Source organism: Canis lupus, chromosome 18 (assembly GCF_011100685.1).
Source record: "Canis lupus familiaris isolate Mischka breed German Shepherd chromosome 18, alternate assembly UU_Cfam_GSD_1.0, whole genome shotgun sequence".
In the NCBI taxonomy this organism is placed as follows: domain Eukaryota; kingdom Metazoa; phylum Chordata; class Mammalia; order Carnivora; family Canidae; genus Canis; species Canis lupus.
The window spans coordinates 1,545,694-1,570,146 of NC_049239.1; the positions used below are offsets into that span (position 1 = coordinate 1,545,694).

General features: G+C 34.2%; 1 protein-coding gene across 5 annotated transcripts in view; it reads right to left on the reverse strand.

Moving 5' to 3' along the window:
* Window positions 1-24,453, reverse strand: part of ZPBP (zona pellucida binding protein) — an 87,727-nt gene that overhangs the window by 6,743 nt on the left and 56,531 nt on the right. Inside the window, exons 9-10 of one of the 5 annotated variants that reach the window (XR_005373009.1) lie at window positions 14,203-14,270; window positions 8,675-8,789 (exon numbers count right to left, since the gene is read on the reverse strand). The exons of 2 other annotated variants lie outside the window; for them this stretch is intronic. Coding sequence is in view for 1 of the 3 variants with exons in the window: in XM_038562577.1 (XP_038418505.1) it covers window positions 14,203-14,270 (68 nt within the window). In the remaining 2 variants the exon portion in view is untranslated. The remainder of the gene's footprint in view (window positions 1-8,674; window positions 8,790-14,202; window positions 14,271-24,453) is intronic. 2 more of the 5 variants (XR_005373010.1, XM_038562577.1) reach the window with 2 other exon arrangements.

The following is a 24,453-nucleotide window of genomic DNA, read 5'->3' on the forward strand; positions in this document are numbered from 1 at the left end:
CAAAATAATAATAGTAATAAAGAACTCTTCTAATTCAACAACAAAAATTAAACCACCAATTAAAAAATGGGCAAAAACTTTACCCATTTAAAACTTTAGCCATTTCTCTAAACAAGACATACGAATAACCATAAATACATGAAAAGATGAGCAACATCACTAGCCATCAAGGAAATGCAAATCAAAACCACAATGAGACACTTCACACACATTAGGATGGCAAGTTACTTAAAAAAAAGTCTGAAACTATGGTGTACTATTTCTTGGCTAATTGAATTTAAATTTATAAAAAGGAAAATAACAAGTGTTGGCCAAGATGCAGACCAACTGTAAGCCTTGTGCTTTGGTGGTGGGGATGTACCATGGTGCAGTCTCTATATAAAACAGTATGGTGGTTTCTCTAAAAATTAAAAACTGAATTACTATATGGTTCAGTGATTCTACTTCTGGGTATAAGCATATGGACTGAAGATGGGTGCCTCTCTAAAATGTATATGTCGAAGAACTAACTCCCCGTATGGCTCCATTTAGAGATGCGGCCTCTTAGAAAGTAGTTAGGTTTAAATGAGGTCATAAGAGTGGGACTCTCTGATCCAGTGTTAGTGTCCTTATAAGAGACAGCAGAGTGCTTGCTCTCTTTCTCTTTCTGCGCACATTAACCAAGATCATCTGAGGAAATAATGAGAAGGTGGGCATGCTATGTCATCTGCAAGCCAAGAAGAAAGCACTCATGGAAAATAGAATCAGCCAAAAACTTGAACTTAGACTTCTAGACCAGAATTGTGGGGAAAAAAATTGTACTATTTAAGCCATCCAGTCTGGGATCTGGTTATGGAAGCCCAAACTGACTGACACAGTATTTATCCAAAAGAACTCAAAGCAGGATTGTCAAAGAGATATTTGCAAATCATCTTCACTGTAGCATTATTCACAATAACCTAGAGGTAGAAACAACCCAAGTTTCTTTCCACTGACAGATGAATGCATAAAGAAAATGTGATACATACATGTGGACAGAGAAGATGTGGTAGAAGTCACAGAAATAAAAGACATGGTCCAAGGAATATAGTCAATGATAGTGTAATAGCATTATATGGGGACAGATGATAGCTATTCTTGTGGTAAACATAGCATAATGCATAAATTTATCAAATCACTATGCACTACACCCGAAACTAATGTTGTGTGTCACATATACTCAAATAAAAAATTATAAAATAAAAAAAAAGAAGACGTGGTATAGAGAGCGGTGAAACAATGTGGGAATGTGACACTATGGAAAGTAATATAGAATGGGTTGAAAAATGTGTGATGGTAACCTACCACACATTTTAGAGAATGGGAATGTGGTCCATCCATACAATGGGATATTATTCAGTCTTTAAAAGAAAGGAATTCTGACATATGATACAACACAGTTGAGATGCTAAGTAAAACAGGCCAATCACAAAAGGAAAATACCATATAATTCCATTTATATGAAGCACCTGTAGTTGTCAAATTTATAGAGAGAGAAATAAGAATGGGACTAAAGGAAGAGGGGACTGGGGACTTACTGTTTAATAGGTATAGAATTGCAAATGAGGAAGATGAAAAAAGTTCTAGAGATATATGGTGTTGATGATTATACAACAATGTAAATGTACTTAATGCCATGAAATTATACTTTTAAATATGCTTAAAACATTATCTTATGTATATTCTACCATAATTTAAAAAATGTGATGCATTACACAGGGTTATCAGATTGTAAATATGTAAAGTGTGATTATGCCAAGAATTGCATACAGGATTTCTCCTACATTGTTATTGCAAAAGTGTTAATTAATACACCAAATTTGGAAAACAGACTTATATTTTAATGTATTGCATGTCTTATGACTCAGTATTAGTAAAGACCTTGAAGAATCTTGGATACTAGGATATATAAACAAAGATATTCATAACAGCGTTGTTCATCATAGCAAAAAAACAAGTACAAAGCGATTTTGGACAATGAAACAGACATATAAACCTTTATATATTCATATAATAATCATGTAGAAATAGAAAATTTTAAAGATTGTGTTATAACCACAAAAATATGAATGAATTTCACAAATATAGTTTACAGTAATCAGTTATTGATTATTGATCATATTACAATAATCAGTCAGTGAATCAGTTAAAATGGCCTACCATTCCACAGATTCTCAAGCTAGATTTTTAAAAATCCAACTGCTAGAGCAAAAATATAAATACTGACCAGTTAATTTATACCAGCAATACAGTCAAATAAAATCTCAACTATAATTTTCTTTTATGTAACTTGATGAGCAATTTAAAACTGGTAGCATTTAAGAATACAGAAAGTGATTTGTGCTCTCTAAAAATTACCACAGATCAGTAAAACAAAAGAGAGGGCCCACTGAAAGACACATATATGGCATGTACCCTTATTTTTAGATCTGAGGGTAAGGAAACAAAATTTCAACATTAATGAAATAAATTACCAGGAAAATGATTTTTTTTTTTGTCTGTGAGGAAGGCAAGACTTTTCTAAAAAGAAACAAAGAAAAGCAGTAAGGCTTATACAACAACAAACAAAAAATATGTACTGAAAACGTCCACAATGTTAAAAACAAGTGGTAAGAACTTCTATTCAGGCTTCTACTGAATTAATCGATCTTCAATAAGAGTAATAAAATCTGGGGGAAAAAAGTACACACTATTTGACAGCACTGAAGAGGTAGCAAAGGCAGGCAGATACTGAAGGCATGCTAACTCTTGAAAGAAGAGAACTGTACTGGGTAAAATCATTGGCATATACTTCTGCAATGGGCACTCACCAGTCTAAGTGTCCCATAGGTAGGTAAATTCAGTCTTACTGCTTATGAAAAGTAAAAGGACAGACTATTAGGTCTCCAGAAGATAAGGAAAGTAATGGGAGAAATTCAGTGAAACAGACTCAGGAGCTCTAAAATCTGCAAATAAACTCCACCCAGATAATTGGCTAATGTATAACCTTCACATTTGTCAATAATATTGCAAGAAGCTCAGCAAAAAGCAAGAGTTGGAAGGCTGAACAAACTGAGAAGATGATACCTACACTAAGGGAGTTTAGATTTTGAATTTGGCATATTATTAAAAGACAAATCAATAATCTTCACAAGAAAAACAAACCAGAAGATTCTAACAGTACTATAAGTTTCGTATACCATAAACATTATTAGATTCTCATAGACGCAGAAAACTGTGACTCCCAGTCAAGAGGATAAAGATCAATAGGAACAGATCCAAAATAACAAGATGTGGTAATTGGCTATAGAGACTTTAAAGAGTTAGCATAAATGTATTTGAGGACATAAAGGAATACATTATCATAATAAGAAAGCAGAATAGAAAACTGCACTAGGGAACAGAAGCTCTAAAGCACGTAAAAGAAAATTCTAGGGCAGCCCGGGTGGCTCAGCAGTTTAGCACCGCCTTCAGCCCAGGGCCTGATCCTGGAGTCCTGGGATAGAGTCCCACATCTGGCTCCCTGCATGAAGCCTGCTTCTCCCCCTGCCTGTGTCTCTGCCTCTCTCTCTCTCTCTCTCTCTCTCTCTCCCTGTGTCTCTCATGAATAAATAAATAAATAAAATCTTAAAAAAAAAAAAAAAGAGAAAATTCTAGACCCCAAAACTAAAATATTAAAATAAAATCCTGGATGTGTTTAATAGCAAAATAGTAACAAAAGTAGAGTATGTCAGGAAACATGAAGATATATGCATGTTAACAGGAACTGCCCATTCTTCAGAATAAAGAGAAACAAAAGTTTCAAAAATTGAATAGACAGTGATATCAGCAAAAGTACTGGCAGCTCCAAAAGGTTGTCCCAAACCAAAGAACATGAATAAAATCAAACAAAAATTCTGAGTTAACTTTGAAAGAACTATGGAAAAAAAAATCAACATACTGGAAATAGTAATATGGCAGAAATAAGTCTTCACCTAACAACAATTACTTTTAATGTAAATGGATTAAATTCCACTATCAGAAGACTGAGATTGACAGAATGAATAACTAAAACATGATAAAACTATTGAAAGTGAAAGAATGGAAAAAGACATTCCATGAAGATGCTAACAAAGAGAGCTATGTGGCTATACTAATATCACACTAAATACTCAAAAACTATTATAAGAGAAAAAGAAGGAAACTACATATGTACAAAAGGGTCCATTCACCAAGACATAAAAATTATAAAGATATATACAACAAACAACAGGTTTGCAAAATATATAAAGCAAACCAACAGAATTAAGGGAGAAATTGACAGTTTTAAGGTAATAACTGGAGATTTCATTACGTCACTTCAAATAATGGATAGAATTTTTAGACAGATAAGCAGAGGACTGACAGCACAGTAAATCAACTGAACCTAACACACATACATAAAACACTTCACCCACAATGACAGAATGCCCATTTTTCTCAAGTGCACATGGAATATTTTCTAGGATAGAGAGTATTTTGGGCCAGAATACAGACCCTAAAAGATTGGCATACAAATCATTTATAATCACAACAATTCAAATGAGGCTGGGAATCCATAACATAAGGAAAAGTGGAAAGTTCACCAATATGTGAAAATTAACACCCTCTTAAATGACCAACTGAATAAAGAAGATATCAAAAAGTGAAATTGGAAATGCAAGGTTGTTGTTTCAACATTAGAAAATCAATGCAAACTTCTATGCTAACATAATAAAGTACAAAAGCCATATGATTATTTCAAAAGATGCAAATAAAGTACCAGACAAAATTCACTAACTATTCATGATCAAGACTTCAGCAAACTAAGAATGGTAGGGGTCTCCTTCAAACTGACAACAAGCATCTAAGAAAATCCTACTGCCTATATCATACTTTAAAAATTATTTATCTTGGGCGGCCCAGGTGGCTCAGCGGTTTAGTGCCTGGATGTGATCCTGGCATCCCGGAATCGAGTCCCACGTCAGGCTCCCTGCATGGAGCCTGCTTCTCCCTCTGCCTGTGTCTCTGCCTCTCTCTCTCTCTCTCTGTCTCTCATGAATAAATAAAATCTTTAAAAAAATAATAATTAATAAATAAATAAATAAAAATAAAATTTATCTCTATGACTGGGAACAGGGCAAGAATAGGTTTTTATTTCTATTCAACACTGTAGTGGAATACCTAGTAATTGCAATAAAACAAGTAAAAGAAATAAAAAGTATAAGACAAAGAAGTAAAACTGGTGTTATTTATAGATAATATATTTATTCCTATAAGAAAAACAGAGTATACAAATAATTTCCTTTTTTTTTTTTTTTTACAAATAATTTCAAGATCTAATCAGTTAATTAAATAGAGTCACATGATCCAGGTCAGTATCTACAAATCAACTGCACTTGATTTCTGCCTGTGGTTGTCACTGAGTAAGCATCATTAAGGTCTCCTCTCCCACTGCTGTGATGTCTAAGTCAGAGTCTCCTGAAGGCATCAAGCAGCTGTGGAAGCTGTTCATCAGAGCTGGATCTTTGAAACAGACAATGAGTCTCAGAGGCCATTGTGAGAACTGGGGAATGTTCCCAGACTGTGTAATGATAAGAGATCCACAGACCAAACACTCCAGAGGTTTTGTCTGTCACATAAGCCACTGCAGAGGTGGATGCAGCCATGAATGCAGGGCCACAGAAAGCAGATGGAAGAGTTGTGGGACCAAAGAGGGTTGTCTCAAGAAAACACTCTCAAAGATATGGTGCCTACTTAACTGTGAAAATCAGTTTTGTTGGTGACATTAAAGAAGACACAAAATAACATCACCTAAGAGATTATTTTGAGAAGTATGGGAAAACTGAAGTGATTGCAATCACGATTGACTGAGATGGTGGCCAGAATAGAGGCTTTGCTTTTGTAATATTTGATGACCAGGATTCCACAGATAAGATCATTCAGAAATATCATACTGTGACTGGCCACAGTCACTTACTGTGAAGTAAGAAATGGCTAGTGTTACATCCAGCCAAAGAGGTCAACATGGTTCTGGAAACTTTGGTGATGATCATGGAGGAACTTCAGGAAGCAAAGCGGCTTTGTTGGCAGTGGAGGTGGTGGTTGGTGGATACGGAAGCAATGGGGATGGCTATCATGGACATGGTAATCATGGAAGCTATTCTGCAGGCGAGGAAAGCTACAAATGATTTTGTCAATTACAACAATCAATCTTCTAATTTTGATCCAAGAAACGAGGGAAATTTTGGAGACAGAAGCTCCAAGCCCGTAAGGTGGTAGAGGCCAATGTTTTGCCAAACCATAAAGCCAAGGTGGCTGTGGTGGTTTTATCAGAAACAGTTAGCTATGACAGCGGCAGAAGATTTTAACTAATGTCAGGAAACAAAGCTGAGCAGGATAGGAGAGCCAGAGAAACGATAGGGAAGCTACAGGTTACAAAAGATTTGTAAACTCAGCCAAGCACAGTGGTGGCAGGGCCTAGCTGCTACAAGACATGTTTTAGACAATACTCACATGCATGGACAAAAACTTGAGGGCTTTATTTTCAGATAATTGTATAACAGGTTATTTTACTTTCTCTTCTATGGAAAGTGTAAAGCATTCCAACAAAGGTTTTTATTGTAGATTTTTCTTTTTTTGCACTGGTGGTATCGATTGCTAAATGTAATAGTTTGATCATGATGCTGAATGAATGTGTCTTTTTAAAAATGTAGCATAAAATTAGTCTACTCTGAAGCCACTCTGGTAAACTACCCCAACAATATGAAGTTAGAATGACTTCAAGGTGATTCCAGGTTCCATTCAAGATGTATTTATGGGACAGCCTGGGTGGCTCAGCGGTTTAGCGCCACCTTCAGCCCAGGGCATGATCATGGAGACCTGGGATTGAGTCCCTCGTTGGGCTCCCCACATGGAGCCGGCTTTTCCCTCTGCCTGTGTCTCTCATGAATAAATAAAATCTTTAAAAAAAAAAAAAAAGAAAAAGAAACCAAAATGTATTTATAACCTTCTTGAGCCATTGTCTCCAGAAACTTTAACATAGTTGAACTGACAGTTACTGTTGTGACCTGGAGTTCACCATTAAAAAGATCACCCAAACAAAGTCACAGAGCTTATTTGGTTATTAATATGATTGTTGGCATATCTTACATGATTGATCTAAACTGAATTATGGTATCAAAATAATAAATGGGAATAAAGCCTGTGTATCATACAATATCATGGATAATCAATAAATGATTTAATATACTCTTGAAAAAAATCAACTGCACTCTTATATGCTAACTAGAAATTTAAATCACTAAAAACAATTCCATTTACATTCCAAACAAATCATTGAGAACAAGAGCAAAAAAGAGAGCACAACATCTTTACGAATAAATCCAAGAAAAAAATCTGCAAACAACAAAACATCCTTGAGACAAATTTAAAATAATTGACATGGAGGTTAACCATGTTTCCTGTTCAGAAGACTAAACGTGTTTGGGATGATAATTATTTTCAATTTTGTCTCTAGAATCAATACAATCTATTCAAATTGCAGCAAGCTTGTTTGCAGAAATTGGCATGCTAATTCTAAACTATATATAATAATTTAAAAAGTAGAATGACCAAAGCAATCTTTAAAATGTAGTGTAACAGTTACTATGAAGTTCCAACAATTGACACTTTGGTATTGGTGAAATAATAGACATGTGGATGGATGGAGCAAAATTAAGCCTACACAAAGATATCAGTTGAATTTTGACAGAGGTACCAAGAAATTTTAATGGAGAAAGAAAAATTTTCAACAAATAGTGCTTGATCACCAGAACAGGATATCTGCATGGTATAAATTAAAAAAAATAATAATAATAATAAATATTTTAAAAAATCACCAAACATTACTTATACCAAATGGACATTAACTCAAAATGGACCACAGACCTAAATGTATAACCTGAAAGTACTAAATGGAAAGCACAAGAGAAAATCTTTGTGAGCTTAGAACACAAAAACACGTAAACCACTGAACAAAAATATTAGTAAGTCGGACTTCAAGATTTTTCTCTGAGAACAAAAAAAGCAGGCTACAGTCTAGGAGAATACATTCATGGCAAATACAGGTCCCCCTCACTATCTGAAAGCAGAATGTGCCACTGAAACATTTGGAGGATGAAATGGTATAAAGCAAAGAAGCACCTACCACTTCACAGAAGTGGAAATCCTCTTGGATGTTCTTCAGTTACCGAAAACCAGTTCTAAGGCAGGTCTTTCATCAAAGCAAAGTGGCATAAAGTGAAACTTAAGATAGTGGGGAAAGCCCGTATATTAGAAAGTGACTTTCGTCTATACTATATTAAGAACTCTTACAACTCAGTAAGACAAAGAATCCACTTAAAAAATGGGAAAGATCTTTGAATAGATACTGGGCAAATCAAATACCAATATCCAATAGGAGCTTGAAAATATCTTTTTAAAAGGAAACTGATAATTAAAACCACAATGAGATACCACTACACACACACAAACACACACAAATGGAATTGCTAAAATGAAAAAGAGTGACCATACTGTGCTTTGGAAAGGATTTAGAATAACTCGAACTTCCCAACTTTGCTGGCAGAACATGAAATTGTAGAGCCTTAAGAAAATAATTTGGCTTTTTTTTTTTTTATAAAGTTAAACATACACTTACCGTATGACCCAGCAATCGCAGTCATAGGTATTTTCCCAGGAGAACTGAAAACATATGTCCACACAAAGACTTGTACAGGAATGTTCATAGCAGCTTTATTTGTAATGGCCTAAAACTGGAAACAACCCAAATGTCCATCATCAGGTGAATGGATAAACAAAATGCGGTATATCCATACAACGGTATATCCATACTCAGCAATAAAGAACAAACTATGAATACGTACAATAATACTGGTGAATCTCAAAATCATTATGCTGAGTGAAAGTAGTCAAACATTATATACTGCATGACTCCACTTACGGAGAGTTATAAAGACGCATGCTAATACATAGTGACACAAAGCCCATCAGTATCTGTTCGGGAATGAATGTGAAAGTAGTATCAATTACAAAAGGGCATAAGCAAAATTCACCATGCAAAGATCCTTTTCTTGATTGTAGTGATAGTTTCATGGATATATGCATGTCCAAGTCAATAAACTGTATAATTTCAAAATGAGAAGTTAATTGTAAATCAAAGTTGAGCCCCAAACAAAGCAAGTTATAGAAGTTAAGGTAAGACAATGTGTATTTAGTCATTACCATGCAAAACAATACTGTCATTATTGACTACTGAAATAAAAAAAAGTTAAAAGTAAAATATCCTGAATTGGGATAAAAAATACCAAATTCTGACAACAGATCTATCTGCGCAGAAAGAAAAGACAATGGACTGTAGAGGCCTGGTTAATAGGAGGCTTCAGCTATTTTGTATTTAAATTGCCTTAAATCTTAGAATATGAAGTGACAATATAAATTTTTTTTTGAACAGATGACATACTTGTTTGCTTGCTGGAATGATATGTGTGGATACTTGTTTACAATATCATTTTCTATATTTCTATATGTTTGAAATATACCATTATAAAAAAGGGATTTATTTCCAAACAGCCATAATAATTCTCTGCCACACACACACCTTCACACCAAAAGCAAAACCAAACAAAAATAAACCTCCAGGTACAGATAGCTTCAATGAAGACTTAAGCACTTGAGGAGACAATTATATAAATTTTACACAAACTATTTAGAAAAAGCAAGAAGAAGGAATGATTGCAATTCATTTTTTAAACAGCAGTGCCCTAATACTAAAATTTTATAAATATTTACAAAACTATAGACCAAAGTCCCTCAAGAATATAGATACAAAAATCCGTAACTGTTAGCATATAAAACCTAGTGATATATAGAAATTATAAATGATGATCACTTGTAGTTTACATTATGTCAGCTTATACAATGTCAGTTCAACATCTGTGCATCCATCAATGCATCATAAATGTGATAACAGATAAAAAATATATGATTATTTCAATAGTGTATAAAAAACATGACAATATTCAACTTCATTCATAATCACAAATAAAAATAAATAGGGTCTGGAAGAAAATTTCCTTCATCAATCAATGGAACCTCTGAAAAGCCTCCAACTAGTATCACATCTAACTGGGAAAGCCTGTGGATCATGACAAGGGGAAGAGGAAAAAGATGCCAACTCTCACCACTTCTCAGCCCTTTTCAGAATGTGACAGTCAAGATTAATGTGGCAATAAAAACAAAGGGGATAGAAACTTTAAACAAAAATGTCATACTGCCTTTATTCTTATGTGACATTATTAGGTAAGAAAAAAATCCTAAAAATAAAAAATAAATTCTCAGTGCAATAACTGTGTCTAGTAAGACCACATTAGACAAGGTCGATATTTTTAGAAGAAAACAGGAAAAATTTTTCATAAATTTGGGATAAGCAGAAATTTATTGGATGAACACAGTATCTGTGAGCCATTCAGAAAAAAATTGAGAAATTTAGTTTTGTCAAAATTAAAATTTCTGTTATTTGAAAGATACCATACAGAAAGTCAAAAGAATACACGCTTTATTTCCAGCATATATGAACCTTTATAAGTGAACGTTGAGAAGAAAAATGACCTGATAAAGGAGTAGAAGAAAATGTTTGAACAATTCACAAAAGAATATGTGTAAGTGCTCAAAGAGAACATTAGAAGATACTTGGTACCATCAATTGTATGGTAACTGTAAATTATACTATAAATGAGATAGTACTACACTCTGAGATGGCTAAAATTTAAAAAGTGGACAATACTAAGACTGCAAGAACGTGAAACAAGTAGAAATCTCATATTTTGCTGGTGGGTATGAAAATCTTTCAATCAATACTCAATAAACTTTGGGAGTTTCTTAACAGGTTAAACATACCTTACCATATTACCCTACACCTTAACTCTCATGTATTATCCAAGAGAAACAAAAATATAGCTCCACACAAAAACTCATACAGAAATGTTCATACAAGCTTTGTTCACAATAGCCAAAACTGGAAACAACCCAAATGCCTTTGAAGAGTTGAATGGATAGTTACATTTAATAAGTAGTTGTAAGTGATAGGAAATGGCATAAGGGAATAATTTGGGGAACAGAAATTTCTGTATGTTCATAGTCATATCAGTTAAATCAATGAATATATACATCAGAACTCACTAAACTGTGAAATTAAAATGTTTACCTTAAAATTAAAATGTGTGCACTTATCAGACATCTTAATGAAGTTGATTAAAAAATATTTTCCCCCCAAAAAAAAAAAAATATTTTCCCAAAGCGCCTAGCTGGCTCAGTTGGTTAAGCATCTTAACTCTTGATTTGGACTCAGATCATGATCTCAGAGTCCTGAGATTGGGCCCCAAATCTCTCTCCACGCTGGGCGTGAAGCCTGCTTAAGAGTCTCTCGTTGCCTCTCCCTGTGCCCCTCCCCATCACTTGCACATGCTCTCTGAAAAACCGCCATATGTATTTGTCCACAAATAAAGTTCCTAATGCAAATGGTTTCATTGGGTGAATTCTATAAAATACTTAAGGAAAAAAATTATTATTACATATATATATGAACATATATATCGCATATACACAAACACATGTAATATATATATGTACTATACATACATACATATATAAAACTTTTCAGAATACAGAGAAAGAACACTGCCAACTTGTTTTTAATGGCCAGAATATCCTTGATTACTAAAACCGAGAAATAAATTATAATAAAATGCGTAATATAAATACAATTCCTTAAAATATTAGTATGTTATATCTAACAATATGTAATGATGAAGTGGAGTTTGTCCAAGGAATGTAAAGTTCAATAAATATTTTTAAAGATTAAATATAGTTCATGCTTTTATTTTAATAAATGCAGAAAAGCAGCTGACAAAATCCAATTCTCATCTATAATAACTCATAAACTAAGAATAAATAGGAATTTCTTAATCTGATAAAGGACAAACCCTACAGCTAGTATCATACTTCAAGGTGAAATACTGCATGTCTTCTTCCTAAGATTAGAAACAAGAAAAGCATATTCTTTCTCATAATTTAAATTAAATATTTATTCAAGGCCCCTGCAAGAGGAAAAGAAGAAATAGGGGGCACAAAGATTGACAGGAATAAGTAATGCTTTATTTGCTAAACTGTATGATTGTTTACATAGCAAATCATAGAGGTCTACAAATTATCTGCTATAACTAAGTTTAGTAGGTCATAGGAAATAAATCCTATATACAAAATAAATTTCCATTTTTTAACAATCAGCAATTGAAAATTAAATTAAAAAGTCCAACTTAACATAGAGTAAAAAATGTGTAAGGCATTCTCACTGAAAATGACAAAATATTGATGAGAAATTTAAGAAGCCCTAAAGGAACCAAGATACCTCTACACTGGTTTCCATAATAGCTATAGCAATTTACATTCCTGCCGATGGTGCACAAGAGTTTCTTTTTTCCACATCTTCACCAATATTTGTGACTATTTTTTGTCTTACTGGTAATAACATATCTCATTGTGGTTTTGATTTTCATTTCCCTGGTGATTTTGAATACCTTTCCATATACCTGTTGGCCATTTGCATGTCTATTCAGGTCATGTGCCTGTTTTTTAATTGGGTTACTTGTTTTTATGCTATTGAATTGTAGGAGTTCCTTATATATTTTGGGTATTAACCCCTTAGCAAATACACGGTTTGCAAATATTTTGTCAAAATATGGAAACAACCTAAATGCCCATCCATGAATAAAAGAATAAAGAAAATGTGATTTATATATACAATGGAATATTGCCCAGCCTTTAAAAAAAAGAAGGAAATTCTGCTCTTCATGTCAATGTGGATGAACGTAGAAGACATTAAGCTAACTGAAATAAAGCAGATATAGCAAGACAAATACTGCATGATTTCACTTGCATGCAGAATCTAAAATAGTCCAACTCAAAGGAGCAGAGAGGAGAATGGTGGTTGTGAGGGGCTGGTAGGCGAAATGAGGAGATATTAATAGCATCAGTTATGTAGGATGAACTAATTTCTAGAGATCAAAATATAGCAATGTAACTATAATTAATAATATTGAATTGCATACTTGAAATTTACTGAAGGGATAGTAAGTGATTCCACCACACACACACACACACACACACACACACACACACACACACAAAGTGGTACCTATGAGAGATAATGGGAGGCTGATGGATATGTTAATTAGCTTGATTGTGGTGATGATTTCACAATGTACACATTATTAAAACATCAGGTTGTACATCTTATACAATTTGTCAATAATACCATAATAATGATGAAAAAAATAAAATAGCTCATGAATACAAAGCCACATTCTCTCCAAATCGTAATTCTATCACACTTACTGAAAATGGAAATTGACCAGCTGATTCTAAAATGTAAATGGATATATATAGGACTTTTCCAAAGATGGCAAACACAATATATCCCATCCTATACATTCTTAAATTGTGACCTTGTTGAGCACCAGAGACTGTGTCACCTCCCTCTGAACCTGATTAGACCTCTGTATGGCAAAAGTGACACAAGGTGACTTCTGAGGCTAGTCCTAAAACACACAGCTTTCCACTGTTTTCTTAGGACATGAGCTTTTAGATTCCATCACCACACTCTAATAGTACCCAGTGCTCATGCAGCGCTGGTTTCAGTGCACAGTATTACCATGAGTCAGTATGGAAACCCTCATGAATGATAGGCACATGGCCTTAGTCAACAGAAACTGTTGCAATACAGGGAATAACTAGCCTAGACTGAACTCTGGTTCAGCCTAATAAACCTTAAAAGCAAGATCAGAAATGGTCAAAACAACTTCTCTATGGCAGAACAAAACTAACATAAAAATACAGAAATACAAAAATAATCAACAACAAAAAATATGCATAATGTCTGGCATTCAGTGAAAAATTAACTGTATGACAGGCAAGAAAATATGACTCATAATAAAAAGAATAAATAGAAATAATAAAATAAATAAAAATAATAAAAAGAAAAATAAATTGCCATGACCTATGAACAAACATGTGAGAACTAGGAGAAAAGAACATTAAAACAATTATATAGCAATATTCCAGTAAGTTCAAGACTTAATACATGGAAGATATAAAAAGTGTTTAGATTACCTGCAGGTCAAAACCGAGATGTGTGAGATGAAAATGTACACAGGACAGGCTTAGTAGCCAATATGACGCTGCCAAAGAAAAGACAAGGAAGTGTGAAGAGGCAACAATTGGAACTCCAGTATAAAACACACAGAAAACTTTATGAAGAAATCAATAAAAGCCATGAGAAAATGTCAGTCAAGGTCTAAAGGACAAGGGTCTCTAAAGGAGTCTCTAAAGGAGAAGGGGTACTTAAAAACTATTTCAATAAATAAAGCAAAATAATTTTCCATGCCAAAAATGTCAATTTGAAGAGCACTGGGTATCCACAGATCGAACACACTCAGAGCCAGACTCCCAGCACAAGAATCATGAAGAAACTGAACCAAGGGCCAACATATGCACATTCATACAAGCAGGGACAAAGAGAAACTCTTCAAAGGATGCTCAGAAAGACATCATTGACAACACTGAGATGACAGCACACTTCCCACTGGAAACAATTCAAATTACAAGACACGGCAACACTAGGAAAATGTATAAAGAACAGAAAAACGGTCAACCTAGATTTCTATATCCAGTAAACAAAATAGCTCAAATGAAGAAAATGAAATATTTAAGAAGATGAAGTGTTTTCAACAGCAGAGTCACCCCAGGATAAATAAATAAAGTCCTTCAGGCCATTGGAAATCAACTGCAGATGGACGTGGGTCTATGTGAAGAAGGAACAGCACTGGAAATGGTAATTATATGGGTAAATACAAATACATGAGATTTTCTTATTGTTTACATCCTCATAAAAGATAATCAGCTAATAAAAATAGTTAACAATGTGGTGTGAGATTTGTGATACATGTAAAACTAAAATGGATGTTGGGCCACCTGGGTGGCTCATTGCTTAAGCGTCCAATTCTTGATTTCTCCCTCTCTCTCTCTCTCTCTCTCTCTCTCTCTATATATATATATATATATATATATATATATGTGTGTGTGTGTATGTGTGTGTATACATATATACATGTATATGTGTGTGTGTGTGTGTATATATATACACACACACACACACACACACACACACACACAGATTCTATTTCTCTGGTGAAACCCTAAACTGATAAACCATGTCAACACTAATAAAAAGAAATCTTTAATACTTATTTGGCAATGTTAACATTAGACAAACTACTACAGGGGAAAGAGCATTATAAGGAATTACTTTATGGTGATAAGAATATTAATACAAACAGAAGGCTATAATACCTTACCCATTTATGTACCAAAGAGCAGAACTTTCAAAAGAAATGAAAAAAACATTGATAGAACTATAAAGAGAAATAGACAATCCATTTACTAAGACAGGTAAATACCTCTCTCTAAATAACTAATAGACAGAAAATGAATAAGGATATAGGAAATTCGGGCAGCCTGAGTGGCTCAGCGGTTTAGCACCACCTTCAGCCCAGGGCATGATCCTGAGACCCGGGATCAAGTCCCACATCGGGCTCCCTGCATGGACCCTGCTCCTCCCTCTGCCTGTGTCTCTGCCTCTCTCTTTCTCACTCTACTCTGTCTCTCTCATAAATAAATAAAATAAATAAATGAAATCTTTAAAAAAAAAAGGATATAGGAAATTCAAATAACATCAACAACCAAACTGACCTATTTGATATTTAGAGAACATTCTACCCAATGAAAGAAAAATACATATTCTTCTGAAGTATAAATGGTTCATTTACCAAAATATACCATTTGCTGGGCCATAAAACATGTCAATAAACCTAAAAAGTATTCAAATCATGTAAAGTATGCTCTCTAACAACAACTGAATTAAATTAGGATTCAATAGAAGAAAGACTTCTGGAAATTCCCATAACATTTAGAAATTAAATACACTTCTAAGTAACTGATTGCTGGAAGGAGAATCAAAAGAGAAATGAACATTTTGACATAAATAAAGATGAAAACACAACATGTGAAAATCCGTGAGGTGCCACTAAAGGAATACTAGGGTATTAAAGGATACAAATTATCAAAATGCTGCCCCCCAAAAGATAACCTGAATAGCCTTCTGTATTCAAAAAATTGCATTTTTAGCAAAAAACAGAAGACAAAAAAAATATTGCCTAACAAAACAAAATAAAAGGTGTACTATGGTTTTGCCTTGTTATTTACAGTAAAATGCAGGAGAAAAGAGATCAATTGAAGATTGTACTGAGAAGCAAAATAGAGTCAGCACCTGAAGATTTGAAAGGTTCTTGGCCTATCCACCTTGCAAAAGATGCTAAAACTGGGGAATTCACTTGCTGAAAAGCAAGCTCTGGAGAGAATGATGGTATGGCTAGATAAACTTTTGCCACTGAAATTAGGTCTGTGACTCATAGATCCACTCAACTATCCTAGAAGAAATCTGGAATCGATACATAGCTATTCTGGAAAGATCTGGGTCTCCACAAAACCTGTCTGTCTTGATGAATGGTGTGAATACCCAGGACATACACAGAAGATCTGCCAGTTTTTGAGAATGTTTCACAGCAGAAACATGGCTAACTTGGACTAAAGGGGATACAGACAAGATAAAATTAAAGAGGTCTGTTAGATTTCCAAATGTTTACAACAAGCAGGAAATGGCTGGCATTATTATCTTCAAACACATGCTACCCTTCAATAAAAAAGAATGACTGACATGAATGTGTCCCCTGCCCAGAGGCTGACCCAGCAAAGCCACAGGCCTGGAATCTGGGACAATGGAGACTCCACGGAGTTAGCACCTCTGTGAGTCCCATGGGAAGAGGACGGAGCTACACAGGTCTATTCCAAAGCCCTGAAATTTAATAGAATTTTCCCTCCTGAGTTTCAAACTTGTTGACCCCTTTCTGCCAGTTTCTCCCTTTTCAAAATAGTAATGTCTACCTTATGCCTATCCCACCATTTTATTTTGGAAGTATATAATTTTTTTTCTAAGTTCAAATGTCCACAGAAGAGAGAAATGTTACCCCAAGATGAATTAATTATGCCTGGAGTTACAACCATACATAATTTGGGTGACTTATATAATGATAATTTGGAATTTTTGAACTAATATTTAGATGAGATTTTAGACATACAGTTGATGTAATCGTATGAAATTTTAGAGGATGTTGGGACAGGGGGAATGTATCTCAAAGTGGTATAGTCAGAAATATTTGAGGGCTAAAAGGCAGATTGTAGTGTGTTCAATTATGTCCCTCAAAAGGATACTGTCTACATCTCACCTCTTAATACCTTTGAAACTGATAAAAACACTATACTTAAGTGAATAATACAGCATATTACAGTATACTTAAATCCAACCATAGATTAAATGGATTAAAAGACACTGTCGAAAAAGGATTAAAACTTGAAGACTTAGTTATAATTCCTTATAGAAGAGACACACATTAATTACTTCAATGAAAAGGTTAGGGCCCCTGGGTGGCTCAGTCAGGTAAGCGTCTGACTCTTGGTTTTGGCTCAGGTTATCGTCTCAGGGTCATGAGATCAAGCTCTGAGCTGGGCTCCATCTCCATATCTGCTTGAGATTCTCTCATCCTCTGCCTGTCCCCCTGCTCATTCTCTCTTTCTCTCTCTAAAAAACAAACAAAAAAACAAAAACAAACAAAAAACTCAAAATGAAGTGAAAAGTCTAGAAAAAAATCACACAAATAAAAATCTGGAGTAGTTTTATTAATGTCAGAAATTATTTTTAAAAATCAGTATTTGAGAATTTTAACTATTTTATCTTGGTAAATGACAACAAAGATTCACAGAAAACAAAAAATCCATGTGAATATAAGATATATTAACAAACATACAGTATCAAATACATGGACATAACTGGTATTTATAAATCAATACACTCAATCACTGCAGGATATACATGTTTCCAATAAAATAACTATAAATATATGGATTAAATTAACACAGAGTATGTTAATTCACTACCGTAGATTAAATCAGTACCAAATTAAATTTTGAAAATCTCCAAATATTCAAGAAGCATATTTTTTTTTTTGAGGAGGGAAAAAAGAATAAAAGGGAAAAGTATTCTTTGGCAGTTGAGTAGAGATGTGGAAAAGGAGCAAAGGGGGAAAAAATTAAGATCCTTAAAAATATTTAAGAAAGAACCAGAGCAACAGCTGTCCTTCCTGTCAGGGTGACCCCATGCCCCAAGCCCACCATCCATGCACCACCTCAACTCCACCTGTCCCTGCGCAAAGCACATCAGAACTCCTGGTCTACATTCCACCTTAACTCCAGCCACCCAATCAGGGCACCTCTGGCATAGAACAACACAGGACGCCCACTTCAGCATCATCTATCCTGCAAGGGTGCCCTTCGTATACAGAGCCCCAGGACCCACTGGCTTCCATACACTTCAGGTGTCCTGACAGGGTATTCTCTGCATGGAGAGCCCTAAGACCACCTGACCCACACCAACTTCAGCTCTAGTCACCACACCATAGCACCCCCAGCCATGCCAGCCACAGTCAGCAGGTACACACACAACCCAAAGAGGGAATGACCATACACAAGACCATTCTTTCAAGTTTAGGAGAAGTACCTGTTCCACCTAATTCCCAGAAACACAAAAAGTCAAGCAAAATGAGAGGATGAGAATTTACTCTAAAAAGAAAGAAAAAGACAAATCTTCAGGGAAAAAAACAATGAAACAGAGATAAGAAGTATGCCTGGTAAAAAATTTACAGTAATGATCATAAAGATGGGTTGGAGAGAAGAGTATAAGAACTCAGTGAAAACGTCAACAAAAAGAAAATATAACAAAGAATCTAACAGAGTTGAGAAATACAATAACTGAAATGTGGGGCACCTGGGTAGTTCAGTCAGAGAATACACTTTAAAAAAGAATACAATAACTGAAATGAAAAATATACTGGAGGGAATCAGCAGAGTAGCAGATGCAGACAAATCAGCAATTTGGAAGATAGGGTAACTGGAAAGCACCCAAGCTGAACAGGGAAAAAAAAAAAAAAAAAGGTTTTTAAAAAATGAGGATAGGTTAGAAGATCTCTTGAAACAATATCCAGTGAACAAACTTGCATTACAAGGGGCCCAGGAGGCGAAGATAAAGAGATAGAGGAGAAAACACATTTGAAGAAATAATAGATGAAAACTTCCCTAACCTGGGGAAGGAAAGAGACACCTGGGTTCAGGAACTACTGAGCTCTCCCTACAAGATGAATCCAAGGAAATCCACACTATGACACATAATAATTAACATGGCAAAGATTAAAGACAAAGAGAATTTTAAAAGCAGCAAGAGAGAAGCAGATAATTAGGTACAAGGGAAACCCCATAAAACCTCCAGTTGATTTTTCAGCAGAAACTTTGCAGGCCAGAAGAGAGTGGCATGATATATTCAAAGTGGTGAAAGGGAAAAACCTGACTCTGTAATGAAACCTCTATAAAAACCTATGAGAACAACTTTTTGATCTTTTTCTTTTACGAGCTTCCACACTTGTGTACTCAGAATGCTTTCTTGTGTTACTAAGGTAGGCTGCAAGGTCAACATGGACAGAAGCTTCTTTTTCTTCAGGTCCTCATCCTATATATCTTTTCATCTGGCTGCTGATTCAGATCTTTTGTCACATTCTTTAATAAATTAATAAACATAAAATAATAGTTGTCCCTGAGTTCTGTGAGCTACTCTAGTATATTAATCAAACCTAAGGAAGTTGTTGGAACCTCCAATCTACAGCCGGTTGATGAGAAGCCCAGGTTAACAGCATGGGGCTTACGACTGATGCCCAAAGTTGCAGAGGGGAGGCTGGGAACAGACTTGTAGACTATACATTATAATATTCCAATGCCCAATTAAAAAAGAAAAAAAAAACATGCAAGAAACAAACACACAAAAAAACCATGTGCCCTCAAAGGAACATCATAAACTGATAGAAGTCATTCTTGAGGGAAGCCTAGAATTCAGACTTACTAGAAAAAAGACTTTAAAAAACTATCTTATGTTTAAAAAGCTTAAAAGATTACAAAGAACAAAAGACAGAGGAAGATGGTATATGAGAAAAAACATGAATAACAATAAAAAATATAAATCATAAAAAGGAAACAAATTTTGTAGCTGAAACACAGTAAGTGAAATAAAAACTGATTAGAGGAGTTGAACAGCAGATATAAGTACATATAAGAAAGAATCAGTGAATCTGAAGATAGGACAATTGAAATTATCAAGTCCAAGTTATAGAAAGAAAAATAAAGAAAAATGAATAGAATCAGAAGGACTTGCAGGAGACCTGGAAGTTGAAATTATGGGAATCCCAGAAGGAGAAGGGAAAGACAATAAAATAATGGTAAAAAACTTAAAGAAATGCATCAATTTACAAATGAAAGAACTTAACAAATCCAAGTAGAACAAACTCAAGAGACCCATGCTGACACACATTAAAACCAAACTGTTGAAAGGTAACAGTATAGAAAATTATTGAAAGAACCAATACATAAGCTACTCATCATGTACATGAGATCCTACATAAGACTATCAGCTAATTTATCAGGAGAAATCTTGTAGGGCAGAAGAAAGTCACATGATATACTTAAAGAGCTAAAAGGAAAAAAAATTACCTGAAAATTCTGTATCTGGTAATTATGCCCCTCAAAAATGAGGGAGAAATTAAGCTATTTCCAGAGAAAGAAAAGCTGAGGGAGTTCATTATCACTATACTTGCCCTATAAGAAATGCTAACGGGAGTCCTGGTAGAAATGAAAGAATGCTAGAAAAATAACTCAAAGCCAGGTGACAATATAAAGATCTTTGGTAAAGGTAAATACATGAGGAGTATAAATGTAGGTATTATTATAATTATTTTTATTTATAATCACTTTTTTTTTATTTTCCAAAGGATTTAGGAGGTGAATGCATAAAAATAATTATATATCTCTGTTTGGGGTATACAGTATTAAAGATACAATTTAGGACACAAATAATTTAAAGGGGGTGTACAGCTTTTATATTTGAATAAATTTAAGTTGGTATCAGTTAAAATTAGACTGTCATAAAATTAGGTTGTCATATGTCATCCCTGTTGTAATCAGAGAGTATGCTATACATACAAAGGAAATAAGGGAATCAAAAAGTGTCACCATAATAAATCAACTTAACAGAAAAGAAGGCATGAATGGAAGAGATAAGGTACAAAAAAAGTTTTAAGAAATACAGGAAACATGTATCAAAAAAAAAAAAAACCTCTGAAGCCCCTCCTTATAAGTAATAACTTTAAATGTAAGTAAATTAACCTCTTTAATAAAAAGATAGATACTGGCAGAGCAGATAAAAAATTATGTGACATGTTATCCACAAGAGACTCAAATAGATCTAAGATGCAGATAGGCTGAAAGTGGAAAAAAAAAAAAAACAGAAAAAGTTACTATATGCAAATAACCAAGTGAAAGTTGGGGTGGATATCCTAATATCAGACAAAATGGACAAACAAAAATTGTTACAAAATAAAAAGATGAGACATTACATATTGATGAAGGAAAATGTCAGTTCATCATAAAGACACAATTATAAACATACGTGCACTGCACCTAATAAAATAGTCCCAAAATATTAAAGCAAAATGACAGAATTGAATGGAAAAAGAGTTATACAAAATAACGACTTGAGAACCCCACTTTTAATAGTAACAACCAAACAAAAAATCAATACAGGGCTTGAACAAAACTATAAACCAATAGGACTCAAGAGCCATACATAGAAGCCTGCATCAAAGTAGCTAAATACATATTTTTATCAAATGTACACAGGACATTCTCCACTACAGACTACATTGCTGGGTGACAAAAAAAGAAGTTAATAAATTTTAAAAGATTGAAATCAATGAAGTATCTTTTCTGATCCCAACAGAATGAAGCTAAAAATAAGTAAATTAAGAACACTAGAAAATTCACAAATACCTGGAAATCAAACAGTATATTATTAATCAATGTATCAACTAATAAACACAAAGAAAATAAATACTATGAGATAAATAATAATGAAAACACAATATACCAAAAAGCTTATAGGGTGCAGCAAAATGAGTGCTAAGTGTGTTTATAATTCTAAACACATACATAAAAAAAGCAGCAGGATCTCAAATTAATAAACTCATTTAGCTTAAGGAACTAGGAAAAGTGGAACAAACTGAGCACAAAGCCAGCAGAATGAAGGAAATAATAAAGATGAAAGGTGAGGTAAATACATATATTATATATGTATACATATAATATATACAATAGAGAAATATCAACAAAAAAAAGTTGGTTCTTTTGAAAAGATGTGCAAAGTTGACCACTTCAGGTAGACTAAGATTAAATGAGAGAAGACTCAAGACACTAAAATCACAGTATTAGGGAATGCAGGAACATTACCACTGATTTTACACATTATATAAACTATATTATGAGTAACTGTATACCAATAAACCGAATAACCTAGATGAAACAGGCAAATTTCTAGAAGCACACATCCACTAAAAATGACACATAAATAAAAAATCCGAATATACATGTGACTATTAATATAGTGGGATCAGGGGGATCCCTGGGTGGCTCAGTGGTTTGGCGCCTGCCTTCAGCCCAGGGCATGATCCTGGAGACCCAGGGTGAAGTCCCACGTCAGGCTCCCTGCATGGAGCCTGCTTCTCCCTCTGCTTGTGTCTCTGCCAATCTCTTTCTGTGTGTCTCTCATGAATAAATAAATAAAATCTTAAAAAAAAAAAAAAAGATAGTGGATCGGTAATCAAAAACTTGCCCAGAAGGAATAGCCTAGCCTAGGATCATATGGCTTCACTGGTGAATTCTACCAAATTCAAAAAGTAACACAAAATTTTTTTTTCAAACTCATCCACAGTTTGTAGATGAGGGAAAACCTCCTAAATCTAATAAGGCTAGAATTACCCAGACGAAGACACTATAAGAAAAATATAGTTCAATATCCCTTATGAGTATAGATGCAAAAATCCTCAACAAAATAAAAGCAACCAAATTCAGCAACTTATTAAAGGATCATACACATGGCCAAGTTGGTTTTATTCCCAGAATGCAAGAATGACTCAACATATGAAAACTTGACCAATGTAATAATACACATTAGCAGAATAAAGGGAGAAAATAACCCAACACATGCTCATCTCAACAGATACAGAAAAACCATTTTCCCAATGTTGACACACATTCATGGCAAAGATAATCAACTATGGATAGAAGAAGAGTTCCTAACCATGTTGAAGGCCATATGTGAAAAACTCTTGGGTAACACCATGTTCAACAATGAAAGACTGAAGCTTCCCCAAGATCAAAATCAACAGAGACATCCACATTTGCCATTTATATTCAACATATAAATATGTATAATCTGATATGAAAAAGAAAAGCAAAGGAATCCAACTGAAACTGAAGAAGAAAATTATTTCTGTTCACAGGTGACATAATCTTATGACTCTAAAAAAAATTCCTAAGAATCTAATAAATTTAGCAAAGTTGCACATTAATACAAACAGTTGCATTTCTATAAATTAGCAATGAACAATTCAAGAGGAAATTTAAAAATAATTTACAATAGCATCAGAAAATATTCAGAAATAAATTTAAGTAAGGAGGTAGAAGACCTGTACACTGACAATTACACAACACTGCTGAAAGAAATCAAGTTAGATGTAAATAATAGGAAAGATATCTGTATTATTGGATTAGATGACTTAATACCATTAAGATAAAAATAGTAATACTACCCAAAGCAACCTATAGATTCAATGCAATCCCTATCAGATAAAATCCCAATTGCGTTTTCTCTCTGCCAAGAAAACTCAGTTCACAGATCTCTGCCATGACCTGCTTCTTATCACACAGGGCTCGACTCAAGAGTCACTTTTTGGGTGAAGTCTTCCTTGCAATCCAATTAAGGGAGGATTTTAGTGACATGAGGGACACAGGCCTTACTTTCAATGGCTTTGGGAAACAAACAAAGGTTGCAGAAGGGCAGGAGGGTGAGGGGATGGAGTGAACTGGGTGACGAGCACTAAGGAGGGCACCTGATGGGATAAGCACTGGGTGTTACACTCTATGTTGGCAAACTGAATTTAAATAAAAAGTTAAAAAATAAATAAATAAATAAATAAATAAATAGTTAAAAATAATAAAAAAATTAAAGTCCACTTTTTATTGTTCAGGAAGTGATGCTCAGAGTCCAATAAAAGTAGTTCCAACAAGTCTAATTACACCTCTATTGTGAGAAAGGTT